The sequence below is a fragment of the Girardinichthys multiradiatus genome, chromosome 2 (assembly GCF_021462225.1).
Source record: "Girardinichthys multiradiatus isolate DD_20200921_A chromosome 2, DD_fGirMul_XY1, whole genome shotgun sequence".
Taxonomy (NCBI): Eukaryota; Metazoa; Chordata; class Actinopteri; order Cyprinodontiformes; family Goodeidae; genus Girardinichthys; species Girardinichthys multiradiatus.
The window spans coordinates 9,792,536-9,811,280 of NC_061795.1; the positions used below are offsets into that span (position 1 = coordinate 9,792,536).

The 18,745-nt window shown below is 38.5% G+C and overlaps 1 protein-coding gene across 2 annotated transcripts in view; it reads left to right on the plus strand.

Annotated features, from left to right (window-relative positions):
- The window catches only part of LOC124856990 (paired box protein Pax-6-like), an 86,626-nt gene extending 72,754 nt beyond the window's left edge, over positions 1 to 13,872 (plus strand). The window contains exons 6-11 of one of the 2 annotated variants that reach the window (XR_007035469.1): positions 1,633 to 1,785; positions 3,253 to 3,335; positions 7,418 to 7,559; positions 9,084 to 9,193; positions 9,600 to 9,731; positions 9,888 to 10,017. Coding sequence is in view for 1 of the 2 variants with exons in the window: in XM_047348007.1 (XP_047203963.1) it covers positions 1,633 to 1,785; positions 3,253 to 3,335; positions 7,418 to 7,559; positions 9,084 to 9,193; positions 9,888 to 10,026; positions 13,043 to 13,128 (713 nt within the window). In the remaining variant the exon portion in view is untranslated. Of the gene's footprint in view, positions 1 to 1,632; positions 1,786 to 3,252; positions 3,336 to 7,417; positions 7,560 to 9,083; positions 9,194 to 9,599; positions 9,732 to 9,887; positions 10,027 to 13,042 lie in introns of those variants that run through there. The other variant, XM_047348007.1, reaches the window with a different exon arrangement.
- The last annotated feature ends 4,873 nt before the right edge of the window (positions 13,873 to 18,745 follow it).

The following is an 18,745-nucleotide window of genomic DNA, read 5'->3' on the forward strand; positions in this document are numbered from 1 at the left end:
TTTCTCTTCAGAATGTTTACAAATTTACCAATATCACTAAAAGTAACTGCTGTCTGCTCATCGAGGCCTGCCTGGTCCTGCCATTTCCTCCCTAGTTCTACAGCACGGTCATCCGTAAGCTTAAGGTCAGAGACGTGTGCGAGGCAGATTGCAAAGCATAACTGATTACCGGTATTATTTATAACATACAGATGACGCATTTTCTTATTAATCAGTTCACAGCCTAACGTTCCTGCAGCCTTATGTTTAGATCCTCCAGTTGGATTATTAACTACCTGAAGAACAAATTCCAGGTTATTATCTACAGGTACATCTGCATTCGATTGTACTAAATTATCCAGAAAGTTCTCAAAAGCAGGCAGGATCATATTTCCATCATCTGTAACAGTAAATGTGACGTAACGATTGAGATTTTCACCCACTAATTCCAGCTGCACAACGTCGTTACGTCTGATTAAAGATCTTGCGGCGTCGGCTAATTCAATGAGAATATGCATGATGTTTGTATAGAATGCTGCTAAATCTGGAACATTTCCTGGACAGAGCGGCGGGATGGTAAAAGGTCTCCTTATTTCATGGTTATTAAAACATTCACGTTCAACCACAACCGCTGGAGGATCTCGCCCTATTTGATCAGAACTGACTGCTACCTCCTGATTGAAATGACCCCCATGCTGATCTGCGGTGTGTGACGTTGAAGGATTTTGTAAGTCAGCTGATTCATTTTGCTGAATGCTGAGTGGAGGCAGTGCTCTATTTAAATCTTCAAGAGCCTGATTGATTAAGTTTAAAAAGTCATCGTGCTGATCTTCATTGTGGTTGTTAACAAGAGGTGCTTCATCCTCTAAAACATGTGCAGATATAGGGATTTTGTTAAGCTCAGTTACTAAATTTTTTATTTCATCCAGGGCAAGTCTGATTCGGTTATCCATTTATATGAGCATAAGAAAAATCAAACAAACCTACAGAAAAAAACAAAAAAAACAAAAAACAAAACAGTGATCACTTCAGTTTAAAATCACCTTGATGTCACCAAACTGCTTCTGTAACAGAATTTGGGTTTATAGTATGTGGCTAAATCTATCCAGTTATACTAGTGAAGAACGTTGTGTTTTTCAGCCATTTTACTGTCTGTGTAAAGCTTTACAAGGAATTTCTCAATATACTTGCTATTATACTGATATTATTTGTTTAATGTGAGATAATTCAAATATACCAGCTAATGCCTTTGCACTTTAGTTTTATTCTTGTGACATCTCGAATCAAGTTGATCATTTATTTTCTTAAAACGTATTGCAGAGTGCACTTTCTTTTTACCAGAACTGTAAATATGTTTTATATAATGCATGATGTGATGTCAGGTGAAATACATGGGATTTATTTTGCCATTATCTGGTTAAAATATAAATATGTCTGTGTTTTTTATTTAATATGTCTTGCAACAATTTTTAACACAAAAAGCTTGTTTTGCTTTTTTGAAATGTTTTGGTGTAAGATTTGGTATCCATCATCTTACCAGATCTGACTAGAGTTCACCCTGTCTCAAATCTTTATCTATATCATCATTGATTGACTGCCCAACCATAACTCAAATTCTTCTTCCATTCTTTCCTTCCTGCTTTTTTGGTGCAGACTGCCCTCAGACAGATGGAGCAGAGAACAACATTTCAAACAGTTCCAACTGTGATGAGTTAGAGGAGACTCAGAAGAGGCTTCAGCTGAAAAGGAAGCTGCAGAGGAACAGAACATCTTTTACACAGGACCAGATAGAAGCATTAGAGAAAGGTATTTGGGAGGTCTTAATCAAAAGCTGCATTTCTATAACACATCCCACAGAATTTTGCTGGGTTTCTGTTGTTGTTTCTCATTCACATATAGGGGATCTAAATGAAGCTGAGAGTTTTCAGCTAATGCTCAAAAAATGTACTCGGTGGCATGGGGTAGTATTCATCTTTCAATAAGAAGACTAGACTGTGCCTCAGTGGGAATGTTAGTCGTCTTGCAATCTGAAAGTTGTGGGTTTGTTTCCAGATTCCTCCTGTCACATGTTTGATGTGATCCTGGGCAAGCCACTTAACCCCAAGTTGCCTACTTCTCTGTGTATCGGTGTATGAATGTGTGCATATTTGTGAGTGTGACTAGGTGAACGTGGCTCTAGCATGAAGCGCTTTGAGTGGTCAGTATGACTGGAAAGTCCAGTCCATTTACCAATATGTCATCATGCCCATTAGGGCAAACTGACACAACTTTTCTAAATTTGCTACAAGTCAAATCATATTGGATTAGATGAACCCTAAACTAAATTAGCCTTCAACAGTTTATTTAGCTGCAGCTAAGTGCTTAAAACACATTTGTGGATGGGTTAAAAAGTTAATTAATTCATTAATTGTACATCAGTAAATAAATATAAATTGTTATCATTTGATTATGATTCATAATCACAAAGCCTGCATAGTGAGGAGTCATTAAATCCTAATAAGTAAGGAATGATAAGAAAGAAACATTTGAACTATATCTGTTGTTAATTATTATCCCAAAAATATCTGCTAACAGCTAAAAGTTTTAGTGCCTCCTCTCTAAGACTTCGCTTGATTAGATCATCCTGTATTTGACTGGAGGTTAAAAACATTGAGGGACTTCTTTATTTATAGATTTTCTCCATTTACCTGTGATCAACAATGATGCTTTCTTGTTACAACAGTTCTCACTGAAATAAGGTGCATAGGTAAAGATGTGCCCTGAACACAACACCACCAAACTGTTTACGTTTGAGTTGTTAACATTGTTGAAATGAGCTAAGATGCAGTCTGACCACTGATTAGCTGTTAGCTTCCACCACTCTGGAGATGTGTTTACATTTTCAAGAAGCTCACAGTGATATGACATCTTTCTATTACAAGTAAGGGATTTATTACCATTAATAACTTCGCATCACTTCATAAAATCCAAACTAACCCTTTAATTTGACTAAGTCATCTAAATACAACCAATTAGTTACAAATGTTTGGGACTTTGTAACATGGTAGCGAAAACTGTTTGACTGGGAAATAATTTAGATTCTGGCCATCTAAGTTTACATTTTTATTCATGTCAGAACCTGATACAGAGTAGATAGTTTTTATCATAAAACTTGAACATGTACAGGTGTTCTGTCTGTATACCATATAGTTTGAGGTTTAACACAAATTTACACAGTTTCTTTTGAAATATGTTCTTTTTTTAAATAAATTATTTTTATTTTTTTGGTTGTAGAATTTGAAAGGACACACTATCCAGATGTTTTTGCTCGTGAACGACTTGCCAATAAAATCGATCTTCCTGAGGCAAGAATACAGGTAAGCTGCAGAAGCTGGAGTTACATTTCATCTTTTTTCTAGACCTAAACAGTAAGCATGCTCACTCAGAGAAGTAGAGGAATTCTCATAGAATCAATATCTCTTAAAAATTAATACCATAAGATTTACAAAAGTGTGGACTTATAATATTTAAGATTTATATATAAGAATTGACTATATTTGTCAAATCTTTGTTAAATTTAAATCAGGATGCCTTCTGGTTGTTCTGATTTTAGATGTCTATGAAACCTGAGGTTCTGTTACTCCTGACACAAGATTTTAGGCTGTTTTCAAACCAAACACAGTTACACAATTTTATTATCTTATAAAAGGCAAACTGGAAAAGGAGTTGTCATCCTACCTTTACAAGATGCCTGTGTCCAGTGGTGAGTGGTTAGGCGAGAGGCGGCTACACCCCTGCTCTGTGTTGCCCTAGAGTGAATAGAAATAACAGGGCAACGCAGAGACTCACAAAACAAACAAACATGCACATCCAGACTCACTCCTAAGAGCCTATTTAGAGAAATCAGTTAACCTAACATGAATATTTTTTGGACTGTGGGAGGATGCATGCACAGACTCCAAGTTGGGATTTAAAACCAAGTCATGCAGCCTTGACCTGACCATTAATTATATATTTCTGCAAAATAACAAACATTTTTGTTGTGTTTGTCATCATAAAATGCTTCCATTTGCTGCTGCGTTTTCTTTGGCTTCCAAGAAGAATGTTTTATACTTCCATACTTCCAAGAAGAATGTTTTATACTTCCAAGAAGAATGTTTTATACGTTTTAAACAAAACATTTCTGCCATGTGTTTCCATTTTTATAAAACCAAACTCCTCTCAGAGTGATTTTTACTCTAATATTCTTAAACCCATCGATAGAGAATGATGCTGTGCTCTTCTTCTGTACCTGACAGAACTTTGTTCTGGTACTCTTCTTCACAAGGAAGGAACCCTTTATGAAGATTTTTAAATTTTTGTAGAATTTTTCCTCTTTACCTAACTCTCCTTAAAAAATAAACCCTTTTAATTATGTACAGGGGTTGGACAATGAAACTGAAACACCTGGTTTTAGACCATAATAATTTATTAGTATGGTGTAGGGCCTCCTTTTGCAGCCAATACAGCATCAATTTGTCTTGGGAATGACATATACAAGTCCTGCACAGTGGTCAGAGGGATTATAAGCCATTCTTCTTGCAGGATAGTGGCCAGGTCACTACGTGATACTGGTGGAGGAAAACGTTTCATGACTCGCTCCTCCAAAACAGCCCAAAGTGGCTCAATAATATTTAGATCTGGTGACTGCAGGCCATGGGAGATGTTCAACTTCACTTTCATGTTCATCAAACCAATCTTTCACCAGTCTTGCTGTGTGTTATTGGTGCATTGTCATCCTGATACACGGCACTGCCTTCAGGATACAATGTTCGAACCATTGGATGCACATGGTCCTCAAGAATGGTTCGGTAGTCCTTGGCAGTGACGCGCCCATCTAGCACAAGTATTGGGCCAAGGGAATGCCATGATATGGCATCCCAAACCATCACTCTGGGCATGCAACAGTCTGGGTGGTACGCTTCTTTGGGGCTTCTCCACACCGTAACTGTCCCGGATGTGGGGAAAGCAGTAAAGGTGGACTCATCAGAGAACAATACATGTTTCACATAGTCCACAGCCCAAGATTTGCGCTCCTTGCAGCATTGAAGCCGACGTTTGGCACTGGCATGAGTGACCAAAGGTTTGGCTATAGCAGCCCGGCCGTGTATATTGACCCTGTGGAGCTCCCGACTGACAGTTCTGGTGGAAACAGGAGAGTTGAGGTGCACGTTTAATTCTGCCGTGATTTGGGCAGCCGTGGATTTATGTTTTTTGGATACAATTCGGGTTAGCACCCGAAGATCCCTTTCAGACAGCTTCCTCTTGCGTCCACAGTTAATCCTGTTGGATGTGGTTCGTCCTTCTTGGTGGTATGCTGACATTACCCTGGATACCGTGGCTCTTGATACATCACAAAGACTTGCCTTCTTGGTCACAGATGCGCCAGCAAGATGTGCACCAACAATTTGTCCTCTTTTGATCTCTGGTATGTCACCCATAATGTTATGTGCATTTCAATATTTTGAGCAAAACTGTGCTCTTACCCTGCTAATTGAGCTTTCACACTCTGCTCTTACTGGTGCAATGTGCAATCAATGAAGTCTGGCTACCAGGCTGGTCCAATTTAGCCATGAAACCTCCCACACTAAAATGACAGGTGTTTCAGTTTCATTGTCCAACCCCTGTAGTTAATTAAGATCAACAGTACATAAATGTACTGTTGCTCAGCATCTTTCTTGTCATTTCTCCTGAGCGCAGTCAGCTGTCAGGATCTGATGTGGAAAGGTTCAGGATGTCTGTTGTCCCCACAGGTATTTTCCGGCTTTTGCTTTTATACATGAGCACTCTAATACGGTATTTACTATCAACAAACTTCACTTACATAACCTCTCTTTAAGTTAGCTGACATGTTTATTCAGCGCTGTTTAATCTTGTGCCAACATTTCAGTGCTGCTCTTATTTATCCACTTAAACTTGGTCAAGATGGCTACAGTGGAGTGTAAATAAATGAAAAAGGTCAATGAACCCACTGATTTGCCTTTTTATAAAAGTTAATTAAATGTAGCACATACTGTAACATGAATATTTAAAAAGGAATTAACTTTATGACATATTCTCTTCAGTAACTTCCAATAAATGACAGTTACTCTTATTTTGTATCGTATTTTCCGCACTATAAGGCGCACTTTAAAAACCATTAATTTTCTCAAAAAATGACAGTGCGCCTTGTAATCCGGAGAACCTTATATATGGATCAATTGGTTAATTGGTTGATCCATACTGGTTGTACACGGCGCTCTGTCAAAATGTTTCAGTACGACTGGTAAACTACAAAGCCGCACCGCTTGCAGCATTACAGCTACCGTAGTCAGGGGTGTCGCCGAAGTAATAGCGGTAAACACCTGTACTGTGCTTACTCCTAGTCCAACACCACTTGTGTGTGTATAACGACCCCAAAATTGCACCTTTCAAGAGACCCGCTTACGATGCTGAGTTCAAACTCAAGGCTGTCAGCTACGCAGTCGAACATGGGAATAGAGCAGCAGCGAGAGAATTCAACAGTTAACGCTACTATATTGTGAATGTACTAACATTTGATTTAGTGCATCAAACTGTTTCTTTTACGTGTTTACTGAATCAGGGAAAAGTTCCCTTTCACGTTTTAACTAATGTTTGATTTCAACTTCAACTTCATAGACTCCAATGCATTCCTAATGTGCAGTTGGCTCTATTCAATAGAATTCTATGTAGAGGAGACCTTACCATGGGAGTGAATGGAGTTATCAGAACGCCGGTTTGTAGTGTATTAATAAAGTTTGACTGACTGACTTATCTGACTGTTTTGTTGACATTCTCTTTAGCACAGCTCCATCTAGTGGATGCATAACGCAACCCCAGTCAAACGTTTGACTGCAGTAGCTTCTATTCTATGCGCCTTATAATCCGGTGCGCCCTATATATGAAAAAAGTTCTAAAATAGGCCATTCATTGAAGGTGCGCCTTATAATCCGGTGCGCCTTATAGTGCGGAAAATACGGTAGTTGAATTACATAATGCCGTTACATTACTCCCTAACCCTGCCAAACCAGCACTTCTGTGTTTTTATGTGTCTGCTCTGTCTTCTGCAACCCCTAATTGGTAGCTGCTGATGGCCACTCTGAATTTAGAGCAACTTTAAATGTAGATTTCTTTCTGTTTTTATGCACCATTCAGTTTTATTCTGAAGAAATTTCTATACACTCTGTAAAGAGTAAAATATTGTTTATATTGTCTAACACTGATTTAATGTGACTACTCCCCTTGCTGATTCAACTTCAGCTCTTCATTCCACCTTTTTCATCTCAGCACAGAGATGCAAGAGGAAGACCTCACTGGGCTTCAGACTGTTATATAAACTGGGCTGGATGTGAATCATTGGAACCAGTCCTTGCACTTTGTCTAATCCTGACTGATTCCTGTTTTGTTGTGGTTTGTGCAGGTTTGGTTTTCAAACAGACGTGCGAAGTGGAGAAGAGAGGAGAAGTTAAGGAACCAACGTCGACAGGTGTTGAATTCCTCCAACCATATCCCCAGCTTTAGCAGCAGTGCTTACTCATCTCCACATCAGCCTTCTGCACCAGGTACCAAGAAATACAAACAAGATGTAAAAACAAACAATGACCAACCACAACAAGAGTGTTCCATTTCTGGTTTATCTAGCAGAATTTAAATATTCAATTCTTGGCTAAAAAACCTTTGACCTGCCTGTGAAGGAAGCCCAGGAAATGAACACACTTTTAAAGGCCAAATTCAGTTTTTTTTATTTGGGTTGAGTTTATGCATAATTACCTACAGTAAAAAAGTCTTTAACAGCCTCAGCTCTGATAAAGAGAAAGATTTTCTGGTGAGCTAACAGCAGGGCAAAGATCAGAGTGAATTTCAGCAAGGAGCTAGGAACGTTTCCTTGGAAGCAACCAACATTGTGTTGCAGTAGGGACAAACGGGCACCTACACTAGCTGTGATCTTCCTGTCAAGAAGTCCAGGATCCAGTTGCACAATGGTGCCATGATGATCATGGTCCTGCATGATGAACGTGGATACAAAACATAATCATAGAAGTAGAGCAACATCTGCACGTGTTTTTCATGTCCAGGTCAGAGAAGGGCAATGATCGGTGCATAAGCTATTGTATTGTCTGTGCATCTCCTTGTAGCCAGTAGAGAGGATGTGATTGGGGATTTGACTGTGTGCACAAAGCGTTTCATGGCAATGGAGTAAAGGCAGGTCAGTTAGCCAGCTATCCACAGGACTTTCTTTTTTAAGATATTTGCCATCATGAAAATAAATAATTTAAGAACATAATCTGGGACGTTTTCCGGTCCTGGAGCTGTTTGTCAAAGCATTTATTCACATCTTGAAATTGACAGGAGTTCTCAGGGTGAAACTCTGGTTTGTTATGTTCCAAGAGAGAACGTAGTTCCTCTGGAAGAGAAGCATCCAACAGCAGATAAAGATGTGCAAACAAAAAGCAGATTGCTGCCTATTGGAAGGAAAGCAATTTTATGCTGTGATCCAGTTGCCAATATTACAGTCCGCAACGCATTTGCGACTTCTTTTGCTCACTTTGACCTTACAGTCCAAGTGTAGTGGGCAGAATCTTGTTTAAAGCAGACACCTGCTGATCACTGTTACAGGTCTTAGCAATCATGTGTCATCAGGCACCTCATTAGCAGGATCTTGTGTACCACAACTGAAGATTTATCAAAATTCAATCAATATGTAGTCTGTTGGACAAAGAACTTGTGGCCTTTTAGAAACAGGTTCTGTGGTCAAGGTGACAGGAAAAGTTCTATTTAAATGGAGACCATTTATTACTAGTTTTAAATCATTGCTAAATTGGTTTATATTATACTGACACAACCCCTAATCCATCAGATGAATGACTTATATTTCCATCTTATCTGTAGCTTCTTGTCTGGCCACCCACACCTGGGCAAAATAGCGGAACATTTCAAATTTACATCTAATTCAGAGCAACTAAAGTGTCTCCTCTTCTTCCATTAGTTTTATACTGATACATTTTAATTTCAAAACTAAATTATATTGCTTGGCCTCATATCCAAGCTTTCTTAATCCCTTTGTTACTCTCTTTCTCTCCATCTAGTTTCCTTTTCTACAGGGTCCATAATGGGAAGATCGGATCCAGTTCTGTCCAGTAGCTATAGTCTACCAGCAATGCCAAGCTTCAGCATGGCTGCCAGCCTGCCTATGCAAGTAAGATTATCTTATAAGACATAACAGGAAGGCAATATCTATGGGTCCCTGGATGGTATTCTGTGTACTGTGAGCGTAAGACTTTGTGACGATACCAGTTGGGTGAAGCTAATAATTGTATTAGTGAGGGGCACCAGAAGATCATTCAACAGGAAACATTGTACCTATTTAAATGGCTAGGACCAGATCTACAGCTGTACTGCGTTTTCACTTGTCTCAGGGCCAGGACTGTTTTTTGTTTAATCATATTTGAGATAATAAAGCAGATAAAAGTAATGGGTGGATGGATAATAATTAACATTTCAGCAGTTTTTAAGCCTACTAGTAGCAAATACATTTAACTTATGTTAATCCTCTCTGACATGATGGATATCCACTTTCAAAAGTCTTCTTTGTGTTTTCACAGTTTACTCCAAAATATCAAACTAAGATCCTTGGTGTGACTAAAGCTGCCTCTAAGGCATGGGAGAAAGATGCAAACTGATCTGCACCGAAAGGTTTTGAATGCAGTATCTGACCAAGACTATAACTCTCAATTGTAAATACTCTATAGTGTCACATATAGTCTCAGTATTTATATTTTCTGTGAAAGAAACAGCATTGATTAGTGACAGTTTGTCTAAGAAACTGTTTGTGAATCACTCATGTGGATATCCAGTTTTATAGCTTTAATTTATAATTGTTCTGTTTCCAGGCATCAAGCCAGGCCTCTTACTCCTGCATGCTACCCAACAGCCCCACTGTAAATGGTCGCAGTTATCAGACATATACTCCTCCACATATGCAGCCACACATCAGCAGCCAGTCTGTGACGTCCTCTACAACATCAACAGGTAGGAAGGTACAGTAGGTCTTCAGTCTGCCTTTGTTCATGAGATGAATACAGCTGAATACTGTTACAGCTGTTTTGTGACACCTCTTCTTAATCACCTGTTTGGTAATTTAATATTCTGACAAACAGGCACACTATGCACACTACTGAAAAAAAGTAAAAAGAAAATAAGTGTTAATTTAACTTTAAATGAAATGTTGTTCATATATTAGAGCAGCACAGTTTTCAATGTTTGCAATATTGCAGTTACAAATACATGTACATCTCTTCTAAGTGGTTCATAGACATCTAGGCTAACACTGATATATGCTTGATCTAAAAGTTAAAGTTTTTACATGTTTTAATGGTTTATTATAACCCTAAATGTGGAACCGTTTTAGGTGAGATTGACAGACATAAAGACTAGCGGTGGAGGCAGCTTTTCTTAAACTCAGAACCTCTTAAATACCAAAACTGAGTCTCTGCCATGTGAGGTAAAAGGTCACAGATCTCCATGTGTGCAAATACTACATCAGACAAGGACTTTTCACATGTCTCAGGTATAGTTTTACTTTCATTGCAGTAAATTCAATACTTTTTTACAAAAACAAATAAAAATCAATTTTTTATCTGTCCAGAGATATTCAGTTGGTGCTGAATCATCTTTGTGTTATGTTCAATTCTTTTCACTCAAACAAGAAGCTTTTTCTGATAGGAAATGGGACAAGTATGTATCAAAAGATGAAACATTGCAAAAGTAATATTTTTAAAAATAATTTGTATTTACATTAAAAAAAAAAAATCGCATGACAAGAATTTGAATTAAGCCACAAGTATTGAGCTTATAAGGCCATTAGTCTCACATTTAGCTTCTCTATCATATTCCAGTAGATACTCTGACTATCATGGTCTGGGGTACTTTCCTGACCCACATGCAGAACCACAAGCAGGACACCAGTGAAGTGGTGAAAATATTATTTATGACATGCACTTGGAAGTGGACTGGACAGAACTCTGGATCTGAGGCTCAGCGCTCTCTGAAAGGAGAGTGGGGATTAGTGAAGGCTTGAGACAGGCAGAGAGAGCTGGAGAAAGGGAGCTACAGTCGACGATCATCGATAAGGAGGTTTCTGGAAGCAAACAGTCAGCGTGGAGACGGCAGATGAAATCATGGACCAGTGAGATAACTTTAACCAACATCGTTGACCATTAGGCGATGAGTGTTCGTCTTGCAGCTCCTTATAAACAGCCTGAGTAGAGATTGCACACAGGTGTGCAGCCTGCTGCTGGTCAGCCACGTCTCCCAGCAGAGATCCTTAGTAGAAAGGGGAACTCACAAACAGACCAACACACCAGGATCGCAAAACTGACTATGCAACTACAAATGTTAATATTACTTCTATTCAGAAAAACCTGCTAGGAAAATTAAGATTACTTAAAAACTAGAATCTGTCAGGGACATGAATAATGTGGTGCTTAGCAGTAAATATAAAACTTGTCCAGGCTGTATCCTGCCTCTCAACCAATGACTGCAAGTTAAAGGCACTAGCTTGAGAGGAGGATGAAATTCATTGATTATGAATCAAATATATCTTTCAGTTTTGGTTTATGCTTTTTTGGGACGTTTGCATGATTTACATTTGTTTCTAATTATATGCTTAGACAGCCTTTAGACCAGTTTAACCTAAATCATGACTACATATAGACCTAACATTGACAATGTATAAATGAGGTCTATATGCAGCTTTAACATTGAAATCAGGTCTGTTGCTGAGTGCACTGACTCTAGTATGCAATACTTGGTGGGCTGTTATATTTCAGCTGCAGTGTAATGTGGAGACATATTGACAATGGAAAAGAAAAAGAGTCACAAGGAAATCTAATGACAATTGCAATAAATTTCATCATTACAACAATATCATGTTTTCCTAATAGCACACTGCCCCATTGTTCATATAGTTCACAATAACTATCATCTTAAGGAAATTTACAAACAAACAGGTGTCATTTGTATCAATATCTATTGACACAGGTTATGTATTGGCAAATGTAAGCTCATCTATAAACTCCATGTTGTCCTCTGTTGTGGGGCTGGGGACTGTTTGCAATACCCCCTCTCTACTCTCTTTGGCCAGATGTACATCCAGACCTGCATATTTCCCCATACTGATACACTGCAAAAATTAGAATATTGTGAAAAGGTTCAATATAATTTGTCATTCATTTCAAAAGGTTAAGCTCATGTACTGTATAATAGAGAATCATTACACATAGAGTGAAATACGTCAAAAAGGGAGGTAGGAAAAGGTGCACCGGCAACAAGGATAATAACAGTAAGAATCTGGGGAAACTTCACAAGGAGTGGAGTCAGTGGAGAGGAGTCAGTTGTTTCAGAGCCACCACATTCAGACGAATCCTACACATGGACAACAAATGTCACATTCCTCATGTCAAGTCACTCCTGAACCAGAGATATCTTATCTGCGTTAGAGAGAAAAAGAACTGGACTGTTGATCAGTGGTTCAAAGTTCTCTTTTCAGATTAATTTAAAGTTTGCATTTCTTTTGGAAATCAAGGTCTCAGTGCCTGGAGGAAGAGTGGAGAGGCACAAAATCCACATTGCTTGAAGTCCAGAGTATAGTTTCCGAAGTCAATGAGGATTTTGGGTGCCATGTAATCTGCTGGTGTTGGTCCAATGTGCTTTCTGAAGTCCACAGTCAATGCAGCCATCTACCAGGAAACGTTGAGATGCTGATTTCATTTTCCAGAAGGACCTGGTACTGACTCGCCAAGTTCCAAAAGCTGGTCCAATGACCAGAGTGAAGAAAAATATCGACATTTTTCACTATATTCAAATTGTTTTAGATGTACCTGGCTACTAATCAAATTGTAGAAAACGTATGAAATTTAAGAGCCCATTGTGAATGTTTCTAAATGATTTTGTGGAACCTACATAAGATCTGCATCCACTATGTAAGTGAGGAGTTCTACACTGTCTCTTAGCAGTCCTATGATGTTGTTTCTCTGTGTTTTTCCAGGTCTGATTTCTCCTGGCGTCTCAGTACCGGTGCAAGTTCCTGGAAGTGAAACAGAAATGTCACAATACTGGCCACGCTTGCAGTGACGTCATGGCTCCCTGTAGTGACTTCAGGAAAAGGACTCTGGGACTCCTTGGTGGGAGAGCTGTCCATCTCTGCTTGAATGTCAGAGCAAAGCTGACCAAAGGCTAAAGCTTAGAAAAGGCAAAAAGACAGACTCTTTTTTTTTTTTTTTTTGCTTGCAAGTAAATCCCCTGACTATTAATGCTCTTAAAACTGGAAGACTTTGGATATTGTTATACAGCAAAAATGTTCTGCTAAAATTGGTTTGAGGTTTGTCTCTTGGTTGAGCAGCCCCCAAGAAGCACAGGAAGACGGACCACCCTTTGGTAACAGCCAACTTAAGGAAGAAATAAAAAGGTTTCAGTCTACATGGATATATCATTGGCAAACATTTTACCTCTGATGCCATTTGATAATCTTTACATACTGATGAATTTGTGGCAAGTGTTTCTGTCTGGATAAAAAGACCCTAAGGAAACTGGGAATGTACTGTCTGCTGTGTTTTGTTTTTTTCTTCAAAAGATTCCAAAAAGCCTTGACCTCAGACATGTACAGGATTTTAAAATAAACATTCTTGTGATATATGTTTGGTATTGTACACCATGACATATTTGTGAACGAGCATGACAGAATTTGAACTAAAACACTGTTGATTTGATTTTAAGGCTTCAATGTCTAAAAGATGTACACTAGTTTCCAATTTCAAGAGTGAAAGTGTTTGTCCTAAGTGTTCTGGGAGGGTTTACAGAATAAAGCTGTAACAATTGCTTTGCTGTGTTTGCTTTTATATGGTGAGGAATGCATACAGGTGAAGGCTAGAATTTGGCATTGTTTTCACTCTAAAGCAATCGTCAAAGACATGTCTGCTTCTAAAACAACTCTTCCAAGCAAACAGTTACTCTCTGAGCTGACACAGTTTGTCTTTATTGTGTGGCATTCACACTATTGAGATCCTGTTTCTCTTTATTCTTTATTATTTCGTCTTATTATTCTGGTTGCTTCCGTTCACTTTTTGATTCATTTCTCCTTCTGCATACTTTGTGAAATTTTAACCGTACAAATTTCACAAAATTCAGCCATTTCATGACATTCCAGCTATGACTTTTTCGTATTTATACCTTTTATACTTTTTAAAATATTTAGCTTTTTACATGTTTTTGCTCCTATTGGAATGAATGGAAAACAGCAAAAATTCTGGTAAAACTTCACTGTTTTTGCCATTTAACTACTTCCACATACTTTCAGCTAGAAACCCCATTCAACTTTTAAAATGCTTTCACAAGCCTCTGCTATTATTGTTTCATTCAACTTTTTGATATCTTTTACAGTTTTTCCACAATTTTGATTCAAACTTTATTAAATCTTTTCTTTTTCTTTCCGATTTTCAGTTTTATAATGTAATCCTATGACGGAACGTTCGTGTCGCTAGTGTACACTAGGTTTTTGATTATCCTGAGAAAGAACGAACAAACTCTGCTCACTCGCTTAATTTTCACTCTACCTATACAAATTATACATCAAAACGTAGGACGCTCTTTCACGATTAAGAAAATGTCATCCTCATTGATGTGGGACAAACAGTTTTCCGACAACACGCCCCAAAGCAACGCAAAGTCAACACACCCTGAGTGGGAAACCTATAGGAATTTCAGAAAAAAATCAGAGCAAAAAATCCTTAAACTCTCATGTTTTCGATTCGCCGCCTCTCGTCCACAGAATCATGTTTGTAGAAACATGATTCTTGTGGACATTTATCTTCAGACCTTGCTGGCGCTCACAGTGAAATACTTTTTTGATACCTTTTATTGTTTTGTTATAAAAAAGATTTGTTTAGGAGTACCAAATCTGTCCTTCCCAAAATTGCTTTAAATTGAACAATCTCAAAATTATCCACTTTTCTACAATGTCATATCTCCTATACGGATTTATGTAGACACACAAAAATATCCAGGATTGTTCACCGATCCCTACTAATATCTACGGTCCAAACACTTTTAGATACGCTTTTATTGTTTCCTCGTGAAGTAGGTTTGAGAGTGAAAAATTCACCTTCACTCATGTTAAAAATGGTCAAAACGATCCACTTTTTCACAGGATCTCACCTCCCAGAAAAGTGTTTGTAGAAACTTGAGAAGCTCCAGGTTTGTTCAGCAAGGCCTGCTGATTCATACGGTGCATGAATCAAATCAATAGCCCTTATATTGTCCGAGTTATTAGACATTGTTTGAGAGCATGTTCAGGCATTTTTGTGTTTTTCTCCATTTTTCCCTTTCTTTTCACCTAGTGTTATTATATTTTCAAGAAAAAAGTGTTTACATTCTCGTTCCCCTGTTCGTTCTGAGAAAAATGTATGGGGTAAGAACGCTGTCGAAAACAACGTGTATGTAAAGACGGAAATGTGTGCATATTAGTCAATAGTTGTGCATAAGTAAAATCCAAAAGAGGTATTGTATATTTTCTCTGTGAGAATACAAAATAAAACGTTACAGCTTCAAGAAATTACAAACACAAAGTTTAAGATTACACTTGTGGTTTATTCTTTATGTACGGTGGCCGGGGGGTGCAAAACACTTTTACAAGAACCGAAACAAATTTACATTTCAGAAAACAAATTTACATTTCAGAAAACAAATTTACATTTCAGAAAACAAATTTACATTTCAGAAAACACTTTTACATTTCAGAAAACAAATTTACATTTCAGAAAACACTTTTACATTTCAGAAAACACTTTTACATATCAGAAAACAAATTTACATTTCAGAAAATCAACCGGAAAGGGAATGTACCAACGCCGAGGCTGACCCATAAGTCAGCCTCAGGGGCTGCATCCTTCGAAGGCCGTATTTGTAGGCCGATTACGTTACAGAGCGGCGACGAAGGCTGTCCCAATTCATGAATAATTCCGAGCAAATGCGGCAGACAAATGTGTCCTTATTTTACCCGATTTGAAGGATGGGTCGTGAGTATCCTTTGCGGCCCATCATTTCCCATCATTCATTGCGGGTCGAAGCGGATTGGTCAAGCAGGGGAAGCCATGGCGGACCATAGCAACAAAAGCTGTGAGTAAATTGTGGAAAATTACACTTTCTGTGACACAAATTAACTTCTACAATGTTTTTAGTGCGGGAATATAACTATGTAGACGTGAAATATCTGCTTGATTTATCTAGACATCGCTTAATTTCAAACGTGCTCCGACGTGTTCGGAGTTTTCCGTTCCCGGCGTAGTAACTGGCTCGCCTCGCCAGCCCTACCGGCGGTGAGGCGAGCTAGCCCGGTAGAGATCTGACCGGACTATCGGCACTAAGCTCCTGCTGGCAGTCATCACAGTGAACGTTTAACACAAGTGATTTCTAACAGTTTATGTTATTATTTTAATTGTTACTGAAAATCGATTTAACATTTCAGGTGATATTAAGGTTAACCAGAATAAATGGACAGTTTTATGTAATCCAACTGTATCGCTGGACAGTGTGATTGAGAATAAATAAGCTTTTCAATATTAATTTTTAATGAAGAAATTTGCTATATGTTTTAAAAGTTTATTTATAATTCAGTTAGCATTATAATTTCTGATTCCAGGTAAACCTGACGAGGAATACACCTCCAAATGTAAGTGAATCTCAATAAAGAAGTGAAAAGTTTGAAAGAGCTTGTTTTAGACATTTGCATAGAAATATTTTAATATTTTCTTCAAATTAAGACAAATGTGAAATTTAAAAAGGCTTTATTTTTGCTCTGATGTTAAGCAAGATGTTTTTTTTTTTTTTTTTTGTGTTTTCATATTTGTTTTAGGTACAAAGCAGCAGACAGGCCAGTTTATTAAGCTCAGGGGTGAGAACCACCACCTTTTTACTGGAGCTAAAAACTCAGCCACCGTGGCTTGGAGGTACAATAACAACATTCTTTGCAGTCAGTTTCTGTCCAGTTTCAAAAACTCCTATCTTTCTAACTTTCATAAATATCCATCCAGTGATTAACATACTTCTTTCGGTTCAGGACAATTCTGGAGAAGATGGATCAACAGAGGAAGGTCACCCCCTTTGCAGGCCAAAACAATGTGGGACAATTTGAAAAAAAAAAAAAGAATTTAGAGTATGTTCAGAAGTTCTCATGTCACACACAAATAAAAAAAATATTTCTAAAAGTCTTGTTGGTTTCTCTGTTTAGTCAATTATTTTTATTTTTTTTCTTATTCCATCTAACTTTAGGATTGTAAGTATCCAGGGTCAGGATGAAAAGCCCACTGCTGCTACTTGGCCCTGGTTTGTCCTTATGGATGAGGTGTTGGGACAGAGGCCTTCTACAACACCTCCTGTCCTAATTGCCTCCATCCCTGAGGACACTCCAGGGCCAAGCGGAGTGGTGGGCAACCAGATGGAGAAGGAAGACAGTGAGCCAGCAGGAAGGGGTCAACAAAGAAAGAGGGACAGAGATGATGGATTTGATCAGGGAGGACATGAGGGCACAGAGAGAAGCAGAGGAGAAGAGGGCAGAGAGAATGGACAGACTGTTTTCCAAAGAATGGCACCAAAATAAGGTGCTACATCAGAATGTTTCTTAAAGTTTTAAGGTGTTCTAATAAATTTCAAAATAGTTTTTGTCACTAATGTTATTTACATTTGATCTAACAATAAATACAGACTGCTCAAAGCGCTTTACACTAGAGCCGCATTAACCCAATCGCACTCACTAACGCTCACACATTCATACACCGATACACAGACAACTTGAGGTTAAGTGCCTTGCTCAGGGGCACATCGACATATGGCAGGAGGAAGCTGGAATCGAACCCACAACCATCTGATTGCAAGATGACTACTCTTCCTACTGAGCCACAGTCGCCTACATCAACTTCATTTAAAGTTATAAACAGAATTTATTATGAAAAATACAAACAGCACTTTAAACAGAATGGGGGAAGAAAACATTCAAACAGATCAAGATTACAAGACAAAAGGCATAAAATAAAACTATACAAGTATTTACAATGGCGACAGCAGGATCAACCTGAGTGACCGGTTCCTGGAAAAACCTCTTCAACAGAACAAAGAGGCAGATGTCTTTCTGAACAGAAAGTCTGGCGGTGTGGCTAAATCTCTCACAAGGTCAGAGACTTGGATGGGATGCTGCAACTGAGACCTGTGGTTTGTCTTTCTGGATGGTGAGCGAAGCATCACACAGGTGGTCTGCAGATGTTTGTAAAGCCTCTCTCCGCTGTCCACGTCATCGTCCATCAAGTGGGTTTAAAGGGCTGGCTGAATTGACGGCTGCCACATCACTAAGAGGTAATTGGAAAAATGCAGAATTAGAAGATGGTGCTCACAAAATATTACAATTAGTTATACCCCTCAAAAATGAATCACATCTATAATATTATACTTGGCTGACACAGTAGTCATGTTCTGGTGGTACCTCCAGGGCAGACATCTCAGCTGAAAGCTGGTCCCGCCAGAGTGCAACGCAGACTGCCTCAGTCCAAACCTCACCCTCATCCTCTTCTACAGCCTCCTCTGGGTCATCCTCTGGGGCCATGACACCCCCAGCACCAAGGCAGATGTTGTGGAGGATGGCGCATGCTGTTATGACCTGAAAACAATTTAAAAGAGGGTGCATATGTGTGTATATTATGTATAA